Genomic DNA, 24,339 nt, shown 5'->3' with positions numbered 1-24,339 from the left:
ATTAAAAGTACTTCAGATAATTCATTGAGATGATATACTGATGCTGAGTAACTATACACTATACACTTTATTGTAGTGAGAGTAAGCACGAACGTTAGCAGTTGGAAACTGCAAGTGTGAGCAATTTAGCATTAAGTACGTAAAAGGTCTAATATGGCTAGTCTGGTTAAATACATAATACAAAAATATCGTGAGTAAATTTATAATTTATAAAATTTTGTACATTAGAAAAGTGCTATACTCTTATATAATTATATATCTATATGTATGTCGTGTTTTATAGCAAACATACAAAAATGGGCATATAATGCTAGTGGATTTAATAAGTATGGTATGAAATATTCATATATTATATTTTTATGTATGTATTACTTGTATTATATATATTCGTGTAATAATTATTATATGAATATATCTTTCAGATGAGATATTTTATTACTTTATAATATGAAATGTGGAATGCTAGTTTAAATAATTTAATAGAATTTACATAAAAGTGTACATTCTAAATGTTTAATTTTATATAAATTTAGGTTTATATAAAGATGACCTTTTGTGGGAGGATGAAGTTGTATTAGAAGCATTACGGCGATTACCGCCTCATTTAGTAGAAGAACGTAATTTCCGAATTATCAGAGCCACACAGTTAGATGTTGAACATAAGATTTTACCAAAAGAACAATGGACTAAATGGGAAGAGGTAACTTAATATTATTCAAAGAATCTATTTACATGTTAAATATTTTTGTGATTATTTTGTATTTGGAACAATTAATTACTTTATTTGTTACAAAATAGGATGTAGAATACCTTACACCCTATGTAGAGGAAGTAAGAAGAGAACGAGCAGAGAGAGCAAAATGGGATGCAGAGTAAATTATAATAATGTAGTAATAAATATATTCATCTTACACTTAAATTGTAATTTCAAGATATTGGTTTGTGTATATAGCATACAGATATTAAATAAACTATCTTTAGGCACTTAAATTCCATTGTTTCAAATATAGTTATTGCCATGTGAGAAATGTTACATAATTGATAGTATTTTTTTATATGTTATATATGTTTCATTGTTAAATATTAAAGTAAATAAATTATTCTATATATATGATTCATTTAAAACATTTTTCTTTAATTATTTTTCATTTATATTTTCATATCGTACAAATGTAAAATTAGTTACTAAATTAAAAATTAGTTAACTAAAACAAGTGTAAAATTAGTAATTTGAAATATTAGGACAATGGAAGTCATTGAAATATTAGCAGTTAAAAGAAATTAAATATCAGGATTAACGTCTAAAATTAATGAAGATTTAGGTGGGTGACTATTTTGTTTAATGATATATTTAAGAGGAAGTGATTATTGCTAGTTATGTCCGCATTAATTGGAACTCATTTAACGCCCTTTATGCAATGACTTAGTCATCATTCCCCCACGAATCTATGCCGCATAGTTAGTGCGTAATACATACATTGTTAATGAGCGCGATGACATTAAAGAGAAGCCTTCACGGGCTTGTAAATGTGAGGAATAGAATCAATTTTTTTATCGATTTATATATAAAAGACGACAGAATTGCGATGCAGTAAATAATTTTCGCATTATACTTATAAGAGTTTCGCGGGCAAATGGCGGATCAATATTTCACCCCCACGCGGATCTGAGCGGCATCCCCAATTACCAAAGATTTATACAAAGTAATTTAAGTTTTGTGAGTAAAAAAATCTATTTCCGTTTTTTCTTTTTTTTTCTTAGCAAATTTTCAAGTAATTTTTTTCTGTTTTCATTACATACGATGCATATCTTTTACACAATTCTTAAAAGGAAAGCTTTAAAGTGAAAACCACACGGAACATCATATAAAGGATAATACAAAGAATGGTAATTGGAAATCACAACTTAAAAAATTGTTATATACAAATTTAATATAACGCACGATCGAAGATTTCTCTTATTCCAATTATTTACTCTCTTTTTCTTTTATGAACTTAATAGTGTTCGTAACTAGTGTTCGTAAAAGTAGTACGTAGTCTTCGAATTTTCGTTGCATTTCGTACACATACCCTTTTTGTAACGAGATAATAAGTTTTTACATTTTCCATTGTACACGCATGGAGAGAAACAATAATATCTGTTTAAGTCAGTTCTGTTAGGATTGTGAATTCTAATCGAGATATCAAGTGCTGTTATATGAAAAGTGAAAGAGTAACGCCACCCCTTCAAAGTCGAGCGTGAGAAAATTGACAAAACGTTTTACTACGATAATTAAATTCGCTTTGTGGATGTGAAGTACCTCATTGTTTAAAATTCATTTTAGGACAATTATAATGTGTGAACAAAGGTAATAAAATAAAATAGTTGCATTGCTTTTAAGAACTTTTATATGTTAATGTAGGAAAGTTAAGACGTATATGAATATTATGTCAAATATATATATTTCGGTTAATTACAGATGCCGGATGAACAGCGATCAGTGTATTTTCAAGGAAGGAAAACACTGATAATGAATCCCCATAAAATTGATCACAATATTTTATACTTAATACAAAGTAAAAAATTTAAAGAGTTTGCACAATAACTCTTTTGATGCTGTTAAAAGCATTCTAATTATACATTGTTGTATGAAGAAAAAACAATGCTATATATATCAGGTGCTGCGCCAAAATACTACCTCTGCTATGTGTACAAAGTTATAAAATTGATTGTTTTAAAAGCAAAATAAAGTTATTAAATATATATATATACATATATATATGTATGTATATATATCTACACATGTATAGGAATTTAAATATAAATGGAGAAATATATTCTGAACTATAAGTATTTATGTGTAAATGCATAACAGATAAAACTGGAAGCTCTTCCTTGATCCATGTTCTCTTATTCAACAATGTATTATCTACAAATAATATGACAGGAGAACATTCTAACACAATGATCTACTGACAAATGTATAGAAGTAAAAATATCTATATATCAATAGCTCAAAGGAAATAGTCATTAAAGTAATTAAAAATGAGCATACCATACGATGAGAATTTGATATGGATAGTAGTGGTTGGATTCATAGTGGCCTTTATTTTGGCATTTGGAATCGGAGCTAATGATGTTGCAAATAGTTTTGGAACAAGTGTTGGTGCAGGAGTACTTACAATATTCCAAGCTTGCATTTTGGCAACAATCTTTGAAATTGCTGGAGCTGTACTCATTGGCTATAAAGTATTTTCAAAATTTATATATTTTACAAACTCTATCACTATTGTGTTTATGTTACACTATTTTGTTTAAAATATATTAATTGATGCTTACTTTAGGTTTCTGATACTATGAGGAAAGGTATACTAAATGTAACATTGTACGAAGGCCATGAAAAAGAACTAATGGTAGGAGCATTATCTAGTTTAGCTGGATCTGGTATCTGGTTAATACTAGCAACAGCATTGCGATTACCTATTTCTGGAACACATTCCATTGTTGGTGCTACAGTTGGTTTCTCACTTGTGTGTAAAGGTACTGCAGGGGTTAGTAAAATTATTATGTTAGTTTAAAAATAAATAAACAATATTCCAGGATGTAATAAGCATATTTGTAGGTCAAGTGGGTAGCTCTTGCAAACATAGCAGCATCTTGGTTTGCAAGCCCTGTACTTAGCGGAATTGTATCAGGTGCTATATTTTGGGTTCTAAGAAAATCAGTACTTCAATCTAGTAAGCCTTTAGAACAAGGTCTTTATATTCTCCCATTAGCATATGGACTTACTATTGCTATTAATGTTATATCAGTTGCACATGATGGACCTAAACGTAAATAAATATTGTATTTGTGTTGCAATGATTGATTTTGTTTTATTTCAGGGAAAATTGATGTCATTTCATTAATGTCTGTTTTAGTTTTGATGTTAGATCGAGTGCCATGGTGGGGTAGTGTACTTGCTGCATTAGGTTGTGGCTTATTTTCAGCTGCAATTGTTTATTTATTTGTTGTACCATGGCAAAGGAAAAGGATATTACTTTCATTAAGTAGCAACAAAAAAACAACAACTAAGTTTGGTACCTGTGATAAAAAAGAAACAACAGCATTATCTGTTATTTCTGAAGCTCCAAGTAGCAGTAATAATAATGGTAATGCAAAAGAAGCAGCGCCAAAATTACGTGGCAATAGCAGTGCCAGCCCTCTCTTAATGGTAGCAGGATCAGACATTGAAGGAGCTCAAACTGAAATTGAAAGAAAAAACGAAGAACCACCAGAAGTATCTCAACTCTTTGCTTTCTTGCAAGTATTAACTGCAGCATTTGGCAGTTTTGCTCATGGTGGTAATGATGTCAGTAATGCAATTGGTCCACTTATTGCACTCTGGGCTGTGTATGCAGAGGGATCAGCTAAGCAAGAAGCAGAAACCCCACTGCTTATATTACTTTATGGTGGTTTAGGAATATCAACTGGTCTTTGGGTATGGGGACGTAGAGTAATACAAACTTTAGGACAAGATTTAGCACGGATTACACCAACTACTGGATTTACTATAGAGGTATACACATTTTAGAAATGAAAAATTATAATACCTAAGAAAAAAATAATGTTCATTGTAACATTTATTACATAAATACATATTATTAAATATAAATTATAGGTAGGAGCAGCAGTAACAGTTTTGTTGGCAAGTAAGGCTGGTTTACCTGTGTCAACAACTCATTGTAAAGTGGGATCTGTTGTCTGTGTGGGATGGGCTTCGCGAGGTGGTGAGGGAGTTTCGTGGAAGTTATTTCGTAATATTGCATTTGCATGGTTAATTACAGTGCCAGTGGCTGGTTGCTTGTCTGCAGGATGTATGGCTATCTTTAAGGAAATAATTAGTTTGTGACTTTAATGCCAAGGCAACTAATCCATTTTAGTGAAAACCATCCAATGCTACTGTTGTCAATAATTTATGCAAAAATAAAGATCAAATATAAATTGACTTAGTTATTCTTTATCTATAAATATATTATGTATTCAATTATATAATTTTATAGTTAAAATGATAAGTAATATAACAATTAAAGTACTGTTAAATCAATATAAAATAACGTTGTTATGGAAACCAATCTAAACAATCTTTTTAACAGTTACAAGTTCAATAGATATTCAATAGAGATGCTTCTTGAAAATATATTTTATTAAATAATTTAAAATTTAATATGGAAAATCTGCCACTTATACCAGGCTATACATTTCAAGATCCAAATGTAAGTCTGAAAAATTATTTAAATTAATTGTTACAATCATTATATTCAATGAAATTAAGCGAGAACATATTTCTTTTAAAGATCAAAGACTATAGGTTATTACAAAAATTTCATTTTTTAAATGGTTATCGTGTAGTACGTGATAGACACAGTGGTATCGGAGGAAGACCAATAGATATTGCATCTAGTGCTTATGTAAAAGAAGAGGATTGTGTACAGTAAGTGATAAATAAACGCAAAAATATAAAATTCATTTTTGTAAAATCTGATTTGTTCTTTTCTTAATTTTATATAAGTTTTCAATCTTTTTGGTGTAATGACATTAATTAAAATTTAGTTATGATCCATCATTAACATATGGTCGTGTAAAGGAATATGCATATCGACAATTCATTCCACACTATGCGCTATTTGCGCAGAAATGCCTCTGCTTTAAAGCATTTTTTCGTCAAGGAGTTTTTAATTCTCCAGATGAACATTTTCGTATACGTCATGTTAATATAATATATCATTTGGAGGATGATACTATATGTGTAATTGAGCCTGCAATTGATAATGTCGGCTTTCAGCAAGGCAAGCTTGTTAGACGTGATAAAATTATAAAAAATATAAATGGCGACACATTTCATTGGAAAGATTTTAATGTTGGAATTGACGTATGTAAGTTATAAAAATGTTTCTGCTATGATTGTATATGCATACGTTTATTAGTAAGAGGCGGCAAAGAGTCCAACTTTTATTTAATTTATTTTCTTTAATAAAGAAAAATAAATCTGCATTTATCTTTTATAATCTTTTGACATATTAATTATTTTTTCTTATCTTTTATTTAGCTTTATTATGGGCTTGCAGGTATTTATGGTGTAGTCTATCATATTATTGATTGCGATCTATTTACTAGAGAGTATTTAAATAGCCAAGGTATAGATGTTGGAGATAAGGAAGAACCTCCTGTAGATCCTTATACAGAACTGAGATTGAGCAAGCAGAAAACATTAACTTGTATTACAAAAATATCAGATGATGATAGGCGACGATTTTTAGAATATGATAAAATGGTATTATTGTTTACTGCAACTTGGGATGACGATATTTATCAGATTATGTATTTCTTGATGGACGATACGATCGCTGTTCGTGAAGTACAAAAACCGAATAGCGGAAAAGATCCGGTACCAATGCTATTAAAAAGAATGAAAGTGCCAAAGGATTGGAAAAATTTACCATCAACTCATCCTGCTGCATATATGGAATATGGCGATCCAGAGATCATTGAATACTATACACCAAGTGACTTTTTAGTTAGTCTATAAATAATTTATAAATGTAAGTGTGTATTAATATGTTGTAATTTATGTATTTTTCTTTTTAATTGCAGATAGGTGGTACAGTTTTTATATTCAATCGACGATTTTTTTTGCATGATTGTGATTCCTTCACACGAAAATATTATTCAGATATGTTAGGAATAACGCAACCGGAAGCAATTCCTTTTCCAACAAAAGATGTTATAGCTGCACCAGAGTATAAACCTCCACCACATATAATCTTCGGTACACCTGAAGATACTTACGTTTCTTGTCTATCATTTATACCGGAACCACCTAAGAAAGATGTCATTCGACAACTTCTTAATTTCCCTAGAAAACTACGTTATTCTATGAAAATAGACATGGTACATCCGGAGGATAAAAGTCGCGACTTTATTTTAGAATACAGTTTAAGTGACGGTACTGTACTCGTACAGGAACTTCAAAAACGTAACTCAGGACGTCGCGAAGGTTGTTTCCTAAAAGCAACATTGGTTGCAAAACCAAAGACTGGAAGAGATAATCCAGAATATTATACCCCTCAAGATTTCTATGTCGGTGCAAAAATTAATATTTTTAATCATTATTTCATAATAACTGGCGCTGATCTCTTTGTGTATCGTTACATTGAAGCGAATCCTGAGAAGTTTCCACAAAAAGTACGAGATAGTATTCGTAATTATTTAGTTAAGCAAAATTTACTTTCCACCGATATAGGGACAGAAACGAAAAAGATTCAAGATAATGAAGAAGCGAAATTGCAATCGCTTGAATCCTCTAGAGAGACCGTTGCAAGAGATATTAATATGAAACAATGTATAAAGGATTTTGAAATTCAAACTAAATGTCGATATGAAGGAGAACACGGTGAATTACGACCACGCACACCACCACCAGAAGAACTTTGTCCAGATTTAATAACAAATAATAAACAATCATCTCATCAAGATCCAAAGACATTTACTGAAAACAAAGTAAAAAAGTAAATAAAATGGGATGATCAGGTTCAATGATGATAAAGAAATATTATTTCTGATCAATAATTACGTTCAACACAATATTTTCAACAAATTTACAAATATACATTAATTTATCACACTTTAAAATATGGTTTTCTTAATTTAAATAATTGCTTTAAGTAAGTTAGTATCTGATAACGCATGATCATAAAACATCGGTATTATACATGTATTACGTTGAACGCAATTACTACTCAATCTTTTATCATTTTTTAATTACAGAACTTGCAATCAAAACTAAATCAAATTCATATTTTCTGAATAATTCATTGCCTGCATACATGATTCTGTAATAGTTCAATTTGAATATTAAATTTATAGTTCAAATCAATATTTAATCAAATACAATTATACAATGTAAATACTAAACAATGTAGTACATTACAAGTATACTATTTGTATGTCTGCATATTATAATACAATGATAATATACAGATACACCGTCTGTATACATTAGCATGTGCTATATTAACCATAAAATAAAGTTTAGATAAACTTTGGAATTCAAACATTTTTAAGCAGAACTCTAAAATGATTGAAAAAAGCAACTATTTTCAATAATAATTTCCCATAAAATACTTCTTAGTAAATAGTCTAACAAAATATTTTAGTGCTGTTCAACTGAAATACAGAACTTTAATAGATTTAATTTTTATTCAGTTATTTTTAGTTATTGGACATTACTACATGTCCATTTTCTGAGCAACTTATTCTACTTGTAAACTATAAATAAGCTAAAGTGATTCAAAAACATTGACTACAAATTTTTAATATTGATATATTACTTTAATAAAATGTGTTTATTTTTTAATCATTTACAATATAAAAACAAGAAAAGAGATTTGTAATGTATATGATTCAGATTCCCTTTCTTGTTTATAATTGAGTATGCAAAAGTAGTTATGATAATATGCATACCTTCATTAAAAAATCTGCATTAAACTACTCTGTGGTTTAATTCATTGATTAATTTTGTACAAACTTTTTAATCAACTCAAAATCTCATGTCACTACTTTGTAATTAATTCTTTGATCATATGCAAAAATGATACTAATTTGCAATGAAAAAGTAATTTAATTTTTATAAAAACTTAACTCAAATTTCCTTATTTTACTGCTTCTTTTACAATTTTCTACAAATTAATTACTATATGTAACTACGTATATGTAAATGTGTATATATAACTACCAGCAAAATGTAATCAAATCTAAGATAGAATCTATTATTTTATATATTTTAGTTTACTAAATCCACATTAGTTAAGCAATTCTTGTTATATTAGTGTTCAATTTTCTACATATAATTTGTGAAAAATTGTTTAAATTTACTGATATTATTTTTAAAGGAGCCGTTTTCTTAATGGGCATGAAAAGTATACATATTCCTTTTTTCCAATATACAAAAACACAAGGTTTCTATTTCAGTAAAAACAACTGGAATTTATAAAATAATGAAACCATGACAAAAAGTGTATCAAACATTAAAACAAAATAAAGTAACAGTCAATTTTAACAATAAAACTGATATCTCATGAAATTTTCATAAAATAGTACAGTAATCATTATCATATAAGTTACTATAGAGTAACTATAATATTATTTTCATATAATGTTTTAGTTCACTTTTGCAGTCCATGAATAATATAATAATATAATAAGAGGTAATATATATATATATAATACACATATATAATTATATTATATATATTTATATATATATTTATATATATTTATACATATTATATATAATTAATGTATATATAATATATATAGTGAATATATGTAATATATAATATATATTAGAATAATATATATATATTATATATATAATTTGCAATAGATATAGAATATGCATAAAATAATCAGTTGACAATAATTTCTATTATTATCCAATGATCAAGCATAATTGTTACACATAAACTTAAAACGTTGTAATAAGCCCTTGCACCTTTATAACAAAGAAAGGTGAGTCCTTTCAGCCACAGGCACCAGGTTATATGTCCATCAAAGTTTAAAATGGTAATTGATTTAAATGACACTTGCTTACAATATTGTTCTCGCATAGATTTTTTCATTATCAACAAAAGTTTAAGCATTTTACAAGGGTTAGTCCATATATTACAGTTTTTTCTTCTGTTCCATATTTCATTTTTCTCTCATTTTTAATTTGTACGTTTAAGAAACACCTTTCGATGAATAGCACGCAACACCACACTATATGCTTATAACTGTCAGCAAGGTTACCCAATATCCCTTGAAATTGAATTACGTTCTTCTTCATGGTAGTTATGATCAGATAATATTTATGATGCCGTCGTGACGCTAATTATCATACAAGTTGATTATTTAACAGAAGGAAATAGTCTCAATGATGACAAGTTTTCACAGGAATTAGAAGCCTTTTGTGTATCCAAGAAAGCAAAGGTAAGTAGTAAGACGATAATTAGTCGTAGCATGCTTTCTTTACGATGATTACTATTATGAACAGTATTATATTCTTGTTGTATCCATCGCTACTGGCGTGAACCTCCTCTGCCTCTACCACGACCACCATCCCGATCCTATACAAAGAGATACATCATTTAAAAAAGTACTACCATATAATTAATTTTGAATTTCATTACATTTATAATATCATAATGCTGTCACTTACTTTGCGTTGATGATGTAAATGCGATTGATGAGGATGATGATCCCTTGATAAATCTGAATGTCCTCTATTTCTATGATTGGAAGAGTGATGATGTTGTATAGCATTTGATGGAGCCTTACGTTGATCTTCTTCTGCTTGTTTACGTTCATAATGCCCAAAATCATCAAAAATGCTAGTTGAATGTCGATAAGTATGTAATATACGCAGCACTGTTATGCCTTTTGCGTGAGGGACTTCCTGTGCATCCCTTGAATTAGTCACTGGTTTATTTTCATTGTTTTCTAGTCTAATGTGACGAAGTTGCACATTAGGAACATCTTTAACATAAATCCAACGTACACGAAATTGGCCTTTCCATTTATCTTGAGACCATACAGAGCTATTGCTCTTATAATCAACAGGTGACACCATTTGTGCCATACCACAAAAGTGACCAGATCCATTGACAGAAAAGAACAAATATAAAGGCGCACCTTCACAACTGGCTTCTTTATATGCTTGATCCAATCTTTTATTACCATGCTCAGTACTGCACCAAATCTCATATTTAATGGATCTATGAATATCATCCTCAGAGTAAGACTTGATTACAAAAAACCTAGCTCCAGGAGCAGTTTCATCAAATTCTACAGGATTATAATCATTCTTCACTTTCAGCTTATCTAAGACAGGATGCGACTGTGATTGTGTAATTTGCTGCTGTTGTGGCTGTAGTTGCTGCTGTTGTTGCTGAGGTTGTTGTTGCTGCTGCTGCTGCTGTTGTTGTTGTTGTTGCTGCTGTTGGTGTTGGTGCTGTTGTTGTGGGGGCATATGAATCTGCGATTGTGGAGGTGATGGAGGTGTTGTAGGTTGTCTATTCCAACATGGTGGAGGAGGAGGAGGTCTCTGTCTCTGAGCCAATGGCGGGGGTGGTGGAACAGGAGGCTGTACTTGTGGTGGCGGTGGTGCTGTTGGAGGAGGTGCAGAAGATTTACCTTCACCCCATGTTCCAATATCCATATTGTGCTTCCCTGGCACAATAGGTGGTGGTGGCATTCCAGCCTTTTTTTTCATTCCTTGAGAAGATGAAAGTGGAGGAACAGGCTTTGCAGGTTGACTTGCAACACTGGCCCATGTTATCTTTCTAGGTTCTTTTGCTTCTGGTTTTATTGATTGATTAGATGAAGTTTGTTCTTGACGTGGAACTTCTCCACTTCCTAGTGACAAGCCTTGCACACTTTGTTCAATAGTCTTAATTTCTGCATTACTAGGTGTTGGATAATTTTCATTTCCACGTGGAGCCTGATAATAATCTTCATAGCGTGTTTTTCTTGGAGTGCCCCAAGCACTAAAATCACCATTTCCATGAAAATAATTAAAAGCAGGTTGACCAAATGTACTAAAACCACCTCCTGCACTAGCAGAAAACATTCCATCCATGCCATATGCATCGTGACCTATTTGACCTCCATAGCCAGAAAGAAACGCAACGGGGTCTGTTCCATTTGACCAAGTACCATCCCCAGCGCCAAATGTTTGATAAGGGAATGAAGTACCTGCATAGTAAGGACTATATGGATCACCAGTTCCAATTGGATAACTAGAATGATGTGTACTATTGCCTCCTCTCCATGAATCAAATCCAGTATCTTCTCCACCAGCATGTTCTGTCTGTGGTTGCTGCTGGTGTTCTTTAGGACCATTGCTCACTATTAGGATGAAATTTCATTTCATTAGTATATAAAATGAACTTTTCTTGATGAAATAGTCTAAAATGAATTCTTTAACAACTTAGTTCAAATGATAATTCTTAAATGAAATTGAATGTCCCAGTATATTGTTAGAAATATTTCTATTTAATAATCAAATACTATCAACAAAATATCAATTATAAAACAAAATATTCCTATGATTCAGAATTTAAAATCATATAGAATATATGGTACAATAACTACACATTACTATTAAAAATTAAGAAATTGTCTTTTAGCAAAATTTTTTAAATTTCTTAATTTCGAGAAATTTTTCCAAGTAATTGCTATAAACAATTCTGTATTGAAAATTTCAACATATTAAAATTGGTAAAAACTACATGTGTTACAAAACACATAAAAAAGGCTTTATTTTATCTTCTAGTAAAAAAACATAATTTCAATAATGAATAATTAGAAATGACACCCTGTTACAAGATTTTGTATAGAAATCGAATTTTGAATACAGTGAAATATTAATTATAATATACAAAATAGTAGGTTACTCTGGTTTAATGATTATATCTTGTATAAGATATTTCATAATATTAACAAATCGATATAAATAAATGACTTTGGTTTTTTTACTAAATTATGTAATATTTTTAATAATTTAACTGTATGACGTAGCCGATATATGAACGTATTATCTTTTAAGATTTTTATGAATATTTCAAATTATCCGATTATTTATATATATATATATACACACATATATATAAGCGAACACGATTCTGAATTCATTAAAAAAAATGCTATGAAATAATGCTATTGATAACCTAACATATCCGATATATACTAAAGCATACAGATAGGTTAATGCACTATGTATATATACCTATATAAAGATCGGCTAAAAATATAGATAACAACACTTCGTATTAGTTTAAAAAAAATTGCGTGCATTAACTTACCGTGATACCGACAGGCATTGATAAAATTGCACACAATAGACACAAACTCGGAGTAATTATACTATTTGGAGTACAAAAATCTATGCACGCATGCAATAATTTTTATAATGAACAGTTCGTCTGTTTTTAGAATTACACATCACCAAAAGAAATAATGAAAAAAAGAAAAAATCGTAGGAGAATACAAAGTCTCACCTTGACTGTTAGTTTGTCCTTTCATCCGCTGCATTCCGTTGCATGGAAAAATATACAAAATTTAGAATGGCTGTCTTCAGTGAAAGGTATCTGCAGTACAGCGGTGTGGTAGCAAGTCAACACACTGACCTGATTTGAAACAGCACCTGCCAATCCAGTTGACATAACCTATCACACACTCTTGTCCTCTCTTCACAGACGCCAAATAGACGGCTGTGCCTTTAATAAAATAAAGTTTTTCAAACGCAATACCACAATTACATGCGACCAGCGTTATAGCACTCGATGTACCGCGGACACTTCTTTCTTACGGGAAGTCTTCAAACTATGAAATTCGCTGAACCTGAGACCTCCGCGTTATTTTCCCGTAATGTCTTGCCGCGAGAGAGTCTCAGGAATCTTTTTTCGTTACACTTCCAGACAGATAAATTTCCACAAAATCCTCAACTCTGAATAATAACTACGTGACGTACACTGACCTCTCGTATGTATTAACAGATTGTCTAACATTCGCAACAATAAGGTCCCTATACGATTATTCCGTCGAACGTGTGTTATCCTATAGTCCGATATGATTGGATTAGATAGATTAAATTAAAAAATATGTTGTTCCTGTTATTTTTATATGTATCTTACAGATATATTAATATTATTGCACAGTATGAAAATTTCCTTTTTATCTTCGTATTTACTAGTTTTCTACTGATGATTAGAGCTAGAAACTAGAGACTCAATGTTGAGTATGGTCGTGTTTTGATGAATTTAGTTCGTACACATTGTGTAATACAGAATTAATTCACACAATATATGATATGATGCGATATAATATTTGTATACATCATATAGGAAAAATTTCATGTATAAATTTTGATACAAATTTCATTTATTGTTTCTATGACTATGAAAATCTAATATAGAGTATATACAAACAGTTTAGTAATTTTTTCCTATAATAATTATATTATATATAATGCATTAATATAATATCGAAAGCATTATTAAGTAAGAATAAATAATGTTAAAATAATGTCTAATTTTTATTTTTTAGTACATAATAAAATATAATAAAACATTGATTTTTTATAATATGGATTTAGAAATGTATGATGTTTTTAATTATATATAATGCCAAAAAGAACTACCGTAACATATTTATGAAAATATCAATCAATCTTCAAATCTTTTTGTTTTGATTTATTAACAAATTTGATTGAAGTTATATTTAGTAATTGATATCTGAACATAGAAAAATGTAACATTTTGTATATAAGGTTAAAATTTAAATTGTGATATAGTAGTAATAATGATAACAACAATTTAATTGTTGTGTAATTGTAATTTGTTATACGATAATGCAATATAGTTAGTGATATTCTGTAATGAATAATAAATAAATAATGCAAGAAATAATATAATATTATCATTTTATTTATGCATTTTGATACATTCATTTATTATATCATATATTGATAGATATCTACTGAAAATATGGATTAGCTTCTCATTTGGTGGATAAATTGAAAATAGATACTTTAAGAAACTTTTTTTTGTTGATGTAAATAAAAAGAAATTGATGTCAAACTTTAATATATTTAAAAATTTCAGATGCTAAATTTGCTATGAATTTAACAATATCTTAAAAGCCAAGGTTTATATTACAGCATATAAAAAATCTTTAAAGATGTAAACTATGATAGTTGCAATAAATTTGTAGCACGTGTATTAATAAAAGAAAATTATTACAAGTTTATTATTTATTTATTTTTCATTAATAACATGTTATGTATGTTATAAATGTACAATGGTGTGAATATCATGGCCACAAAAAATACGTCGAACCTAGAATTAAATTAAGTATTTATAATAATTAATTATAATTTTATCAATGTATTGTGCTATAATATAATATTTTAAACTATATATATAATTAAACTACAGTAAATGAGGAAATAGAAATCAAAATTTCAATTTCAATACCTAGAATCTCATAACATCATTTTCCATACTTTTACAAATTTACAATTATCTGTCACATACTGTAATTAAGCCTGATATTTGTTTATAGCTTATCACTTTTAAACAATTACAATTATTCGTGTAAAATGGATTCTTTAATAGATCAAAAGGAATCATGTTCTGCTTATTTGATCATGCAAATTACTTTTTACAAACATACTCAAATTCAAATTCAATTACTTTAAAAAGATTAGTATCGTATATATTCAATTTTCTTACATATATTAAGTAAGAAAGAGTTTCAATTCATAGTAAACAATAAAAAAGAATGATATAAATATAACAAACATTGAATTTTATAAGATATTTAAAAGTTTAATTATAGTACTTTCATGCAAGTATCAGGAGTAACTTACTTTTGAATATATACGATACATACGTTTACTTTGAATATGTTGTAATTTCATATTCAAGATAAAGAGTCTTTGGTTACAAATGTCTTCTAGGAGCAAAGGAGACTCTTCCAGAATATCTTGTATTTATAAAGAGCTCCATTTTTTCACACAAGATACAAATATTTTGTATTTTCTTAACATAAATTCAGTTTCTGGTCAACCATGAAAAAGCTTTAAGAATTAAATACGTTAATGTTAACGCATATAAAATTTTTTCTCTTTGTTGACGTTGCAACATCTCAAGTTCGATTGCCATTACTCGACGATTTAATTTCCCTACTTGTCGACGTAAATGTTGTATCTCTTCACTAGGTGGAAGAGAAACATTAAGTGCACTATATGAGGGTGTCTGTTCTCTAGAAAAATAATTATATATTCTTAAGAAAAAAGTAATATATTTATAAAGTGGACCAATAACGTTAATTATTTCATATCCTACCAAATCGAAAGTTTTATGAAATTGACGATTGCCACGTTATGTCAGTGCAAACATATTTGCACATACATCTCTTATGATGTAAAGTTTTGTCATTCTACTCTTTTTTTTTATATCAAATGATCTTATATTATATATACTTGAAATTATTGAGATCTCTATTATTTTACTAAAAATAAAATTATACAGTGTGAGAAAAGTAGAACTATCTTCGAAATCTGTAAAAACATTCCACCAAGAATGAAGAAAAAGAAAGAAATGCTACTAATACATTATGACTCTCCTCATACTACATACAAGTTTCTTCATATTTTCATATGATCAGTTATTGGTCCACTTTGTATATATAATTTTATATATATGAATTGAAAAGTATTAGTTATTACCTAGCATACCTAACTATTTGTGTTTCTGTAGAATATTGTCCATGTGATTTAGATGATAATGAATCCTTAGTTTCTGTTGGGTATGAATTTGGTTCTTCTTCATCAACTGCCGGAAAATAATGGTCATCCAGTGTCAAAATCCTTGGTGGAGTCTATCAATATAGTAAGAAAATTGTAGATATTAAATTCTAATATGGGAAAATGCTAAACCTTAAAAAATATGAGAAAATCTTTGCTGATTAAATCATATTTAAGAATAAATCTCTAAAGTATATATTTAAATTCATTTAACAATCTTAAATATTTACCTGCACTCTAACCATGCCTGCTTCAGGTGGTAAAACAGCATTTTCTAATGTAATTTCTCTTGGTGGTGCTCTAGTTCCAACATGTTGTTCTTGTCCTAGATTTATTTAATTATATCTAGCATTAACAAGTTTCACCTTACTTATGTATAATTAATGATTTTGTAAAATATATTTTTAATAAAAAAATTAACTTTGTGATATAACAATTAACATATAAATTTATTAATAAACAGAAGATTATATATTTACCAACAACTAAAATTCTGTCTGGAACATGCATTTCAAATTTATCTCCTGCAACAATCTGATTCCAGCTAGAACCATTGGTATCAGCTATTTCTTCATCTGTGTAGTCGCCACTCACACGAATACTTTTTGGTACACGCATCCTTTTGTTAATGTCCAAAGTAAAATTTGGGTCATAAAAATTGTCAGCCTCTCCATTAAAAACAGTAGGACTATGTGCTTTTGACATTATAACTAAAATAATTAAAAACAAAATTCAGATCTGTACTTTTTATATTTTTTGCTAAATTTGTTACATTGACTTGTAAAATATTACATAAATAAGTCATGGTATTTTATATTTTTATTTTAGGAGATTAAAAATAAAACGTAATAAATGGAGAAAAGACTTCTTTCTTATTCATAATACATAATATTCATAATAATTCATAATACAATTATTTATACTTTATTAAGCGAAACAAAAGTAAGAGAACTTCCTATCTTTGTTAATTAATTGATAAACGAAATAATCTAATAATTATTGTAACAAATTACATGTTTTTAACAATTTCACAGTACAGTATGAGACAATACAATGACGACACAAAAACTATACGATTTAAATCTTCCATAACGGTAACAGAATAAAAATAATTGTGCACCATAAATTACATTTATTAATAGTAACTGTTACAATAAATTATACATGCAAAAAATACTTTTCTTAAATGCTTGAATAATTACCTGTCTGCAACTTTTCGATCGTTGAACACAAACTCTTTGCACGAAGTTGGTAATGTGTTTCATGTACAAAAGTTACAATTGTACCAATCGAGAGTAATCGATAATTAGAAAGTTATCGATTTCAATAAAACTCCCGCCAAAATGACTAAATGTATCTGCCATTAAAACCTTAATCAAGTGCTCTGATTTTCTTCTATGTGTGAATGTTTTTTAATTTTGTTTCCTGCAGTATTAGTTATTTATGATATTTTTTACATTCTGATTTAACAATTTATTTTTGAGAAATATGAGTGACACACAATGTAAGTGTTATAATATTTTAATTCTTTACGAATTTTATTTCTTAATTTTAAAATTTTACTTACATTTCGTTGCGTTTATTGTTTATCTATTTAATTAAATTCAAGAATATTTTGTTCCGTTTTCAAATGTTTATTGAATACGGTAGGTTCATTACTTTAAGATATTCTTGTAATAATTAAAGATGAGAAAGATTTTGAATTGAATTTTGATATAAAATTTAAATTTATAAATGTTTATCAAATTGTATTATCTATGAATTCAGCAGGCAGAGCTAAACGCCAGAAGTTTGATAAAACTGGACGGTTGTCAGCTTTAGAAAAATTGAAACAATTAAAAGGTAGTAAACATAAATATGAAGTTGATGAATTGGAAAATGTTTATGAGGAAGTTGATGAAAAAGAATATAGCAAAACTGTAATAGAAAGGCAAAATGATGATTGGATTATTGATGATGGTAATAACTTTAAAATTATTGTTTTTATTAGAAGTAAGAATAAGTATTACAAAATAATTATTTGTTATAAAAGGAGAAAGTGGTTATATTGAAGATGGTAGAGAAATTTTTGATGACGATTTAGATGATGAAAGCATACAAGAAGCAAGAAAGCATAAAGTTGCAGGCCCTAGAAAAAGCAAGAAAGATCATGCCAAAAAGAAAGGAAACATTCAAAATATGTTAATGAATATGTCGTCTAAAAGGAAAACGGATGCTAAATTGGACGATGATAGTATTTTAGGAGATTTAATGTCTGAACTAAAAAAAGATGATATCCCGACGCAGTCAAAACCAAAAACTGTTTTGAGGAACAAATTTTGTACTACACCAAAATTAAGTGAAAAGTAATTAACTTTTCTATACATTTGACATTTGTGTTTTAATATATTTAGTATTACTTTTACAATAATATTATGGTTTCTTAGAAATGTAGAAAAAAAGATAGAATTAATTTCTGAATATGAGAAAATGCAATGTGATGATAATGATGATGATTTAGTAATATTTGATAAACCAGAAAAGGTAAACATGCATAAACAAGCAGAATCAATTACCCAAATAGAAAACTTTACTTCAAATGAAAATAGCAGTCAAACAATTATAGATGATTCTGATAATTCAGAAGTTAGAATATTGAGTATGCAATCAGAAAAAGATCTTAAAGAAACAAGCATCAGTCAAGTAATTGAAACAGAAAGTGAAAATCTTGAAGATGTAAGTTTTATTAGTTAATAATATTTTGAAATGATACTTGGACTACATTCTGCTTATTACAGTTCTCTGCAGATTTTGAAGATGACAGTATAGATCACAATGAAGAGCCAAAGCCATCTATTAATAAAGAATTTATAAAAAATAAATCAACCATTCAAATGAAAAATAAAGATGCTGAAGAAGAAAACTTTGATTTAGAAAATTTTAATAAATCATTAGATATTGAGTTTGAAACACAAATATCAAATATTGAAATGCCTACTGATACTACAGAAGTGCCTTTACCACTTGTAACCAATGCAAACAAGGAAGAAGTATTTAGATTTTATTGGTGGGATGCATATGAAGATCCATATAAACAACCTGGAGTTGTATATTTATTTGGAAAAGTTTTTGTGCCCTCGATAAAAGAATACCGTTCTTGCTGTTTAACAGTAAAGAATATTCCACGAAGAATTTATCTTCTTCCTAGAGTATATGTATGAGTACTCAAGCATATTTTAAAATATATTTATATATACTATCTATTATTATTATATTATTAACAATTTTTATATATCATCTATTATATATTGATAATTTTTCTTCTTTAGCTTTAATAAAATAATTATAGGAATGTAAATTTTAGGTAAAAACATCGTTGAAAGGAAATGATGATGAGGAACAATTAAATACAATAGAAGATGTGTATAAAGAATTTAATCAATTTGCAAATAAGTTAGGAATAAAGGAATTTCGTAGCTGCAAAGTCTCAAAAAATTATGCTTTTGAACAAGAAGGTACTCCAGCGAAGTCTGATTACTTAGAAGTAAGATATTCTGCAAACTACCCACCTGTTCCCTCTGATTACTCTGGACCATCAATAGAAAGTGTTTTTGGAACAACAGTAAATTCTTTAGAGCTATTTCTAATTGAAAGAAATATTAAGGGACCATGTTGGTTAGATATTAAGTCTCCATTACCTACTGGTGTACAAACCAGTTGGTGTAAAATAAAGGTATATCAGTTTCATTTATTAATCAAATTTATGACCAGTAAATATACATATTAACTAATCAATTATGTTATAACTGAATAGGTAAATTGCATGAAGATGGAGAATATATCTGTTTTCTCTGAGTCTCAAACATTACCACCATTAGTAATAACAACACTAAATATACGAACATCTTTCAATGCAAAATTACAACAGAATGAAATAGTTATGATTACAATACTTATGCATCATAAATATCATATTGATAAAGAACCACCAAAACCACCATTTCAACGACATTTTTGTTGTATGATTGTTTATTAAATTATTATTCCAAATGTGTATTTTTTCAGTATTTGATATATTTTAACATTATTTCATGTAGTGATTACACATCCACGTGATACATCTTGGCCAAGACAAGCACGAGAAGTGCTCTCAAATATTTCATATACTACATTAATGAAATTTGAAACAGAAACAGATTTACTCGAAGAACTGTTAAAAATAATAAATACTGCAGATCCTGATTTATTGATTGGGTATGATTGTGGCTTCCAATTTGATATCTTAGTGCAAAGAATGATTACATTGAAAGTTTCAAATTGGAGCAGGTTTGGAAGGTTAAGACGGTCTATACCTCCTTTAATAAGGGTATGAAATATAGTCATACACATTTATAATGAACACTGTGTTGATCATAAAGAAGTAAAAATATTTTAGGGAAAAGTAAATTTAAATCAAGCAGCAGCTGGTCGACCTATCTGTGACATACAAATTTCAGCTAAAGAATTAAATCTCAAACTTAGAAGTTATGATTTGCAATCTCTTTGCACAGCGGTAAAAATATTTAATAATTATTTATATGTGCGACGTTCATAACTAGAAAAGTGAAATCCTAATTATTCTAACAGGTATTGAAGAAAAAAGAAAATGAATGTAAGGAAATAAAATCTGGTGAATGCGCATCATTTTATGATACTCCTAATAAAATAGATAATTTAATTAAAATAACATTAACAGAAGCATTATACATTTTATCTATTGTTTTTGAACTTAATGTTCTCCCACTTGCTTTACAAATTACATGTATTGCTGGTAAGTATATATAAACGTTTCAAATAACATAGATCTTTCAATTAATATATATTTATTTTATTCATGTAGGGAATGTTATGTCGAGAACATTAACAGCAGGACGTGCAGAAAGAAATGAATATTTATTATTGCATGCATTCCATTTGAAAAACTATATAACACCTGATAAACGTGTTACGAAAAAAGGAAAGAATGAGGGTAATAGTATATTTTTTAAATATATGAACAGTTGCTACTTCATAATATATTTATCATTAATATTGTTCTATATGTAGAAAATGCTAGTAAAAAGAAAGCGGCTTATGTTGGTGGCTTAGTTCTTGATCCAAAAAAGGGGTTTTATGATAAACTTATTTTATTAATGGATTTTAATTCTTTATATCCTAGTATAATTCAGGAATATAATTTATGTTTTACTACTATACCTGGAGCTGCGTATGCTGAGTATGAGGTAAATTTATTTATTATTATGGATTAAAAACTAATTAATACTTTTAACTTTATTTATAAACATGTATGTAGGATTTATCAATTCCTGAATCAAATTTAGAATTTGGAATAATTCCAACTGAAATTTGCAAATTAGTTGAAAGTAGAGGAGAGGTGAAAAAACTGATGAAAACCCCAAATATTTCACCTGAATTAAAGATGCAATACAATATTAGACAACTGGCTTTGAAACTTACAGCAAATTCTATGTATGGTTGTTTGGGTGCAACTCATTGTAGATTTTATGCTAAAGGACTTGCTGCCTTGGTTACAGGTAAAGTATAGAATTTTATTTGTAAATGTATGTATAAAATATTGAATATTATTGTAGCAAAAGGTCGAGAAATTTTGCAACATACAAAAAGCCTTGTTGAAAAGTTGAATTATGAAGTTATATATGGAGATACTGATTCCATAATGATAAATACAGGTTTATTAGAATATGAAGAAGTGTTTTCTGTTGGAAAAAAGGTACATATTATATCAAAAATATACTTTTTATTTATTTTGTATCCGAAAAATAATACTAATAGAAACTATGTGTAGATTAAACAAGAGGTGAATAAATTATATAAACGAGTAGAATTAGATATTGATGGTGTTTTCCGTTATTTATTACTTTTACAAAAGAAAAAGTATGCTGCAGTTATAATGACAAAATTACCTAATGGGCAAATAGAGTTAACACAAGAACATAAAGGTCTTGATATTGTGAGAAGAGATTGGTGTCAATTAGCTTGTGATGTTGGAAGGTAAGCAAAATATAGGTAGATTATTAATATTATGTTATATAGACTAAAATATTATGTTATATCTAATAATGTTTATAACAATGATCGTTTTTAGAAAAATTTTGGATCATCTTCTTTCTGATAAATCATGTGACGATAGAATAGAACAAATTTTTAGTATATTACATGATGTTGCACAAAATGTTCGAGAAAATCAAGTTCCTTTATCTTCTTTAATTATTACGAAACAGTTATCAAAAAATCCAAATGAATATCCGGATACTAAACAAGTTCATGTCCAAGTAGCTTTAAGATTAAATAAAGAAGGTGGTAGAATGTGGAAAGCTGGAGACACCATCCCTTATATTATATGTGATGTTTGTGTTTGTCGATTTCACTACTATTTAATATTTATATATTATTTTTATAAACACTATTAAACATATAGTCATTTTTCTGTATGTTAGGATGGAACAGAAAAATCTGCAACTGAAAGAGCATATCATATTGATGAATATAAAAAGAGTGATTCTTTAAAAATAGATGTTAATTACTATTTACTGAGTCAAATTTTCCCTATCGTTTTGCGAATTTGCGAACCAATTGAAGGAATTGATGATGTTTTGTTAGCTAAATGTTTAGGTACAATTTTACTTGACATCAATTTTATATACATTATTTTATTTAAATTTTATTTTATATAAATTTTATAATATAGATCTGTATTATATAAATCAAATTCGTTTTCATAGGCTTGGAAAACATTTATAAATCTAGAAGAATAATACATCAAGAACATGCTGATATACCATTATTAATGGAAGAAGATAGATTTAGGTATTGTCTCCCTTTGAAGTTTAATTGTAGAAGCGAAAAATGTCAGTCAGAAATTATAATTAAAGATGTTGTAAATGAAGAGGTAAGAAATCAATTATAAAAAATAAGTTTTTTTTCTTATACATATCTTTCTATTTATTTACTACATGTTGAAAAATTACATAGCTTGGAAATCGATTGTCGCTTGCTTCCTGTTCAAATTCAGAATGTAAAGTACAACCATGGACATATGCTAATACAATACAAAATGTAGTGACACTTTCTATACGAGAATTAGTTAACGAGTATTATAACGGATGTTTAGAATGTGAAAATCCATTATGTGGTGATCAAACACAATGGATACCATTAGATTTCGAGTCACTATATCCAATTTGTAGGAAATGTAATGATGGTGATTTACATAGAGTCGTAAGTTAAAAGATATATCACTGTTTCCAAATATTTTGGATACTTTATATATTATTTATATTTATTTAAAGTTTACAGATACAAAACTGTATAATCAACTGTGTTTTTATCTGCACCTTTTTGATGTGAATCAGTCAAAGTATAAAAGTAACTATCTTCACTTTCTTTTCTTTTTTAAATAAGATCTCAGAAAATTATCTAACAGTTGATTCTAAATGAATTTATTGTTAGGTTTGTTATCTCAATACCCGCAAGGTATGAGAGAAGCTTATGATTCTCTGAAAGAGGCAGTAGAAAAAATGTTAAGGCGAAATGCATTTTCTGTTGTATGTTTGGACACAATCTTTTCAAACAATGATGAACAAGAAGAAATATCGAGTTTATGTGCAGGTACTTTAGAAATATCAGATGGGTTAGATAATGAAGAAATGGTAGGTAATATATATTGGAAAAAGTATTGTTATATAATTTATTACTATATAACAATATAAATTAAAAATATTTGTAATTAATTACCAAATACAAAAACTGAACATATAAATTTTAATTTTTGCTGTTTCAGTAAACAATTTAATAGATAATGAATAGATTTGTTCCTGTAAGTATATTTCATTAAATTGAACGTTTTTTTAATATCTTAATGTTATTTTCCTATTCTTTCTTACAAAAATTATAATGTAAATATTTTTGATATTATTATATGTAAAAATAAAAGA

General features: G+C 28.3%; 6 protein-coding genes across 13 annotated transcripts; 4 read left to right on the top strand and 2 right to left on the bottom strand.

Annotated features, from left to right (window-relative positions):
• Positions 1-30: 30 nt before the first annotated feature.
• LOC117233729 (cytochrome b-c1 complex subunit 7-like) lies at positions 31-990 on the top strand. Of its 3 annotated transcripts, none has more exons than XM_033494284.1 (4): positions 31-190; positions 284-331; positions 534-700; positions 799-990. In XM_033494284.1, the coding sequence occupies exons 1-4, from the start codon at positions 154-156 to the stop codon at positions 874-876; spliced, it is 330 nt and encodes a 109-aa protein (XP_033350175.1). In that variant the 5' UTR covers positions 31-153; the 3' UTR covers positions 877-990. The 3 variants fall into 3 exon arrangements, with proteins under 3 accessions (XP_033350175.1, XP_033350174.1, XP_033350176.1); XM_033494283.1 differs by having other exon boundaries at positions 284-361; XM_033494285.1 differs by lacking the exon at positions 284-331 and having other exon boundaries at positions 41-190.
• A 491-nt stretch (positions 991-1,481) lies between these two features.
• On the top strand, positions 1,482-4,966 carry LOC117233664 (sodium-dependent phosphate transporter 2). The gene is made up of 6 exons (XM_033494163.1): positions 1,482-2,347; positions 2,459-3,228; positions 3,324-3,530; positions 3,602-3,812; positions 3,900-4,537; positions 4,640-4,966. The coding sequence occupies exons 2-6, from the start codon at positions 3,025-3,027 to the stop codon at positions 4,868-4,870; spliced, it is 1,491 nt and encodes a 496-aa protein (XP_033350054.1). The 5' UTR covers positions 1,482-2,347; positions 2,459-3,024; the 3' UTR covers positions 4,871-4,966.
• Positions 4,967-5,047: 81 nt separating this feature from the next.
• On the top strand, positions 5,048-8,400 carry LOC117233663 (EF-hand domain-containing protein 1-like). Its single transcript, XM_033494161.1, has 4 exons — positions 5,048-5,452; positions 5,572-5,894; positions 6,087-6,535; positions 6,613-8,400. Exons 1-4 carry the CDS (start codon positions 5,283-5,285, stop codon positions 7,528-7,530), a joined length of 1,860 nt encoding a protein of 619 aa, XP_033350052.1. The 5' UTR covers positions 5,048-5,282; the 3' UTR covers positions 7,531-8,400.
• Positions 8,401-9,422: 1,022 nt separating this feature from the next.
• LOC117233672 (YTH domain-containing family protein 3-like) lies at positions 9,423-13,558 on the bottom strand. The gene is made up of 4 exons (XM_033494172.1): positions 13,185-13,558; positions 13,056-13,083; positions 10,217-11,904; positions 9,423-10,124 (listed from the first exon to the last, which is right to left on the bottom strand). Exons 1-4 carry the CDS (start codon positions 13,218-13,220, stop codon positions 10,077-10,079), a joined length of 1,800 nt encoding a protein of 599 aa, XP_033350063.1. The 5' UTR covers positions 13,221-13,558; the 3' UTR covers positions 9,423-10,076.
• Positions 13,559-15,005: 1,447 nt separating this feature from the next.
• On the bottom strand, positions 15,006-17,700 carry LOC117233675 (transport and Golgi organization protein 11). Of its 4 annotated transcripts, none has more exons than XM_033494181.1 (5): positions 17,569-17,700; positions 16,846-17,076; positions 16,597-16,691; positions 16,289-16,440; positions 15,006-15,822 (listed from the first exon to the last, which is right to left on the bottom strand). In XM_033494181.1, the coding sequence occupies exons 2-5, from the start codon at positions 17,069-17,071 to the stop codon at positions 15,612-15,614; spliced, it is 684 nt and encodes a 227-aa protein (XP_033350072.1). In that variant the 5' UTR covers positions 17,072-17,076; positions 17,569-17,700; the 3' UTR covers positions 15,006-15,611. The 4 variants fall into 4 exon arrangements, with proteins under 4 accessions (XP_033350072.1, XP_033350073.1, XP_033350070.1 ...); XM_033494182.1 differs by lacking the exon at positions 17,569-17,700 and adding an exon at positions 17,380-17,403; XM_033494179.1 differs by lacking the exon at positions 17,569-17,700 and adding an exon at positions 17,159-17,186.
• Positions 17,701-17,715: 15 nt separating this feature from the next.
• Positions 17,716-24,256, top strand: LOC117233674 (DNA polymerase alpha catalytic subunit). 3 transcript variants are annotated; one of them, XM_033494178.1, is made up of 22 exons: positions 17,716-17,870; positions 18,134-18,325; positions 18,399-18,711; positions 18,793-19,081; positions 19,144-19,560; positions 19,710-20,078; positions 20,160-20,364; positions 20,443-20,711; positions 20,781-20,897; positions 20,972-21,155; positions 21,225-21,353; positions 21,431-21,606; positions 21,678-21,918; positions 21,976-22,115; positions 22,191-22,396; positions 22,491-22,752; positions 22,843-23,017; positions 23,128-23,294; positions 23,378-23,623; positions 23,695-23,770; positions 23,855-24,054; positions 24,186-24,256. In XM_033494178.1, the coding sequence occupies exons 1-22, from the start codon at positions 17,855-17,857 to the stop codon at positions 24,186-24,188; spliced, it is 4,392 nt and encodes a 1,463-aa protein (XP_033350069.1). In that variant the 5' UTR covers positions 17,716-17,854; the 3' UTR covers positions 24,189-24,256. The 3 variants fall into 3 exon arrangements, with proteins under 3 accessions (XP_033350069.1, XP_033350068.1, XP_033350066.1); XM_033494177.1 differs by lacking the exon at positions 24,186-24,256 and having other exon boundaries at positions 18,137-18,325; positions 23,855-24,154; XM_033494175.1 differs by lacking the exon at positions 24,186-24,256 and having other exon boundaries at positions 23,855-24,154.
• The last annotated feature ends 83 nt before the right edge of the window (positions 24,257-24,339 follow it).

This window comes from Bombus vosnesenskii, unplaced genomic scaffold (assembly GCF_011952255.1).
Source record: "Bombus vosnesenskii isolate JDL3184/JDL3185 unplaced genomic scaffold, Bvos_JDL3184-5_v1.1 scf7180000013298, whole genome shotgun sequence".
NCBI lineage: Eukaryota > Metazoa > Arthropoda > Insecta > Hymenoptera > Apidae > Bombus > Bombus vosnesenskii.
This window is presented reverse-complemented; position numbering and strand designations above follow the sequence as displayed.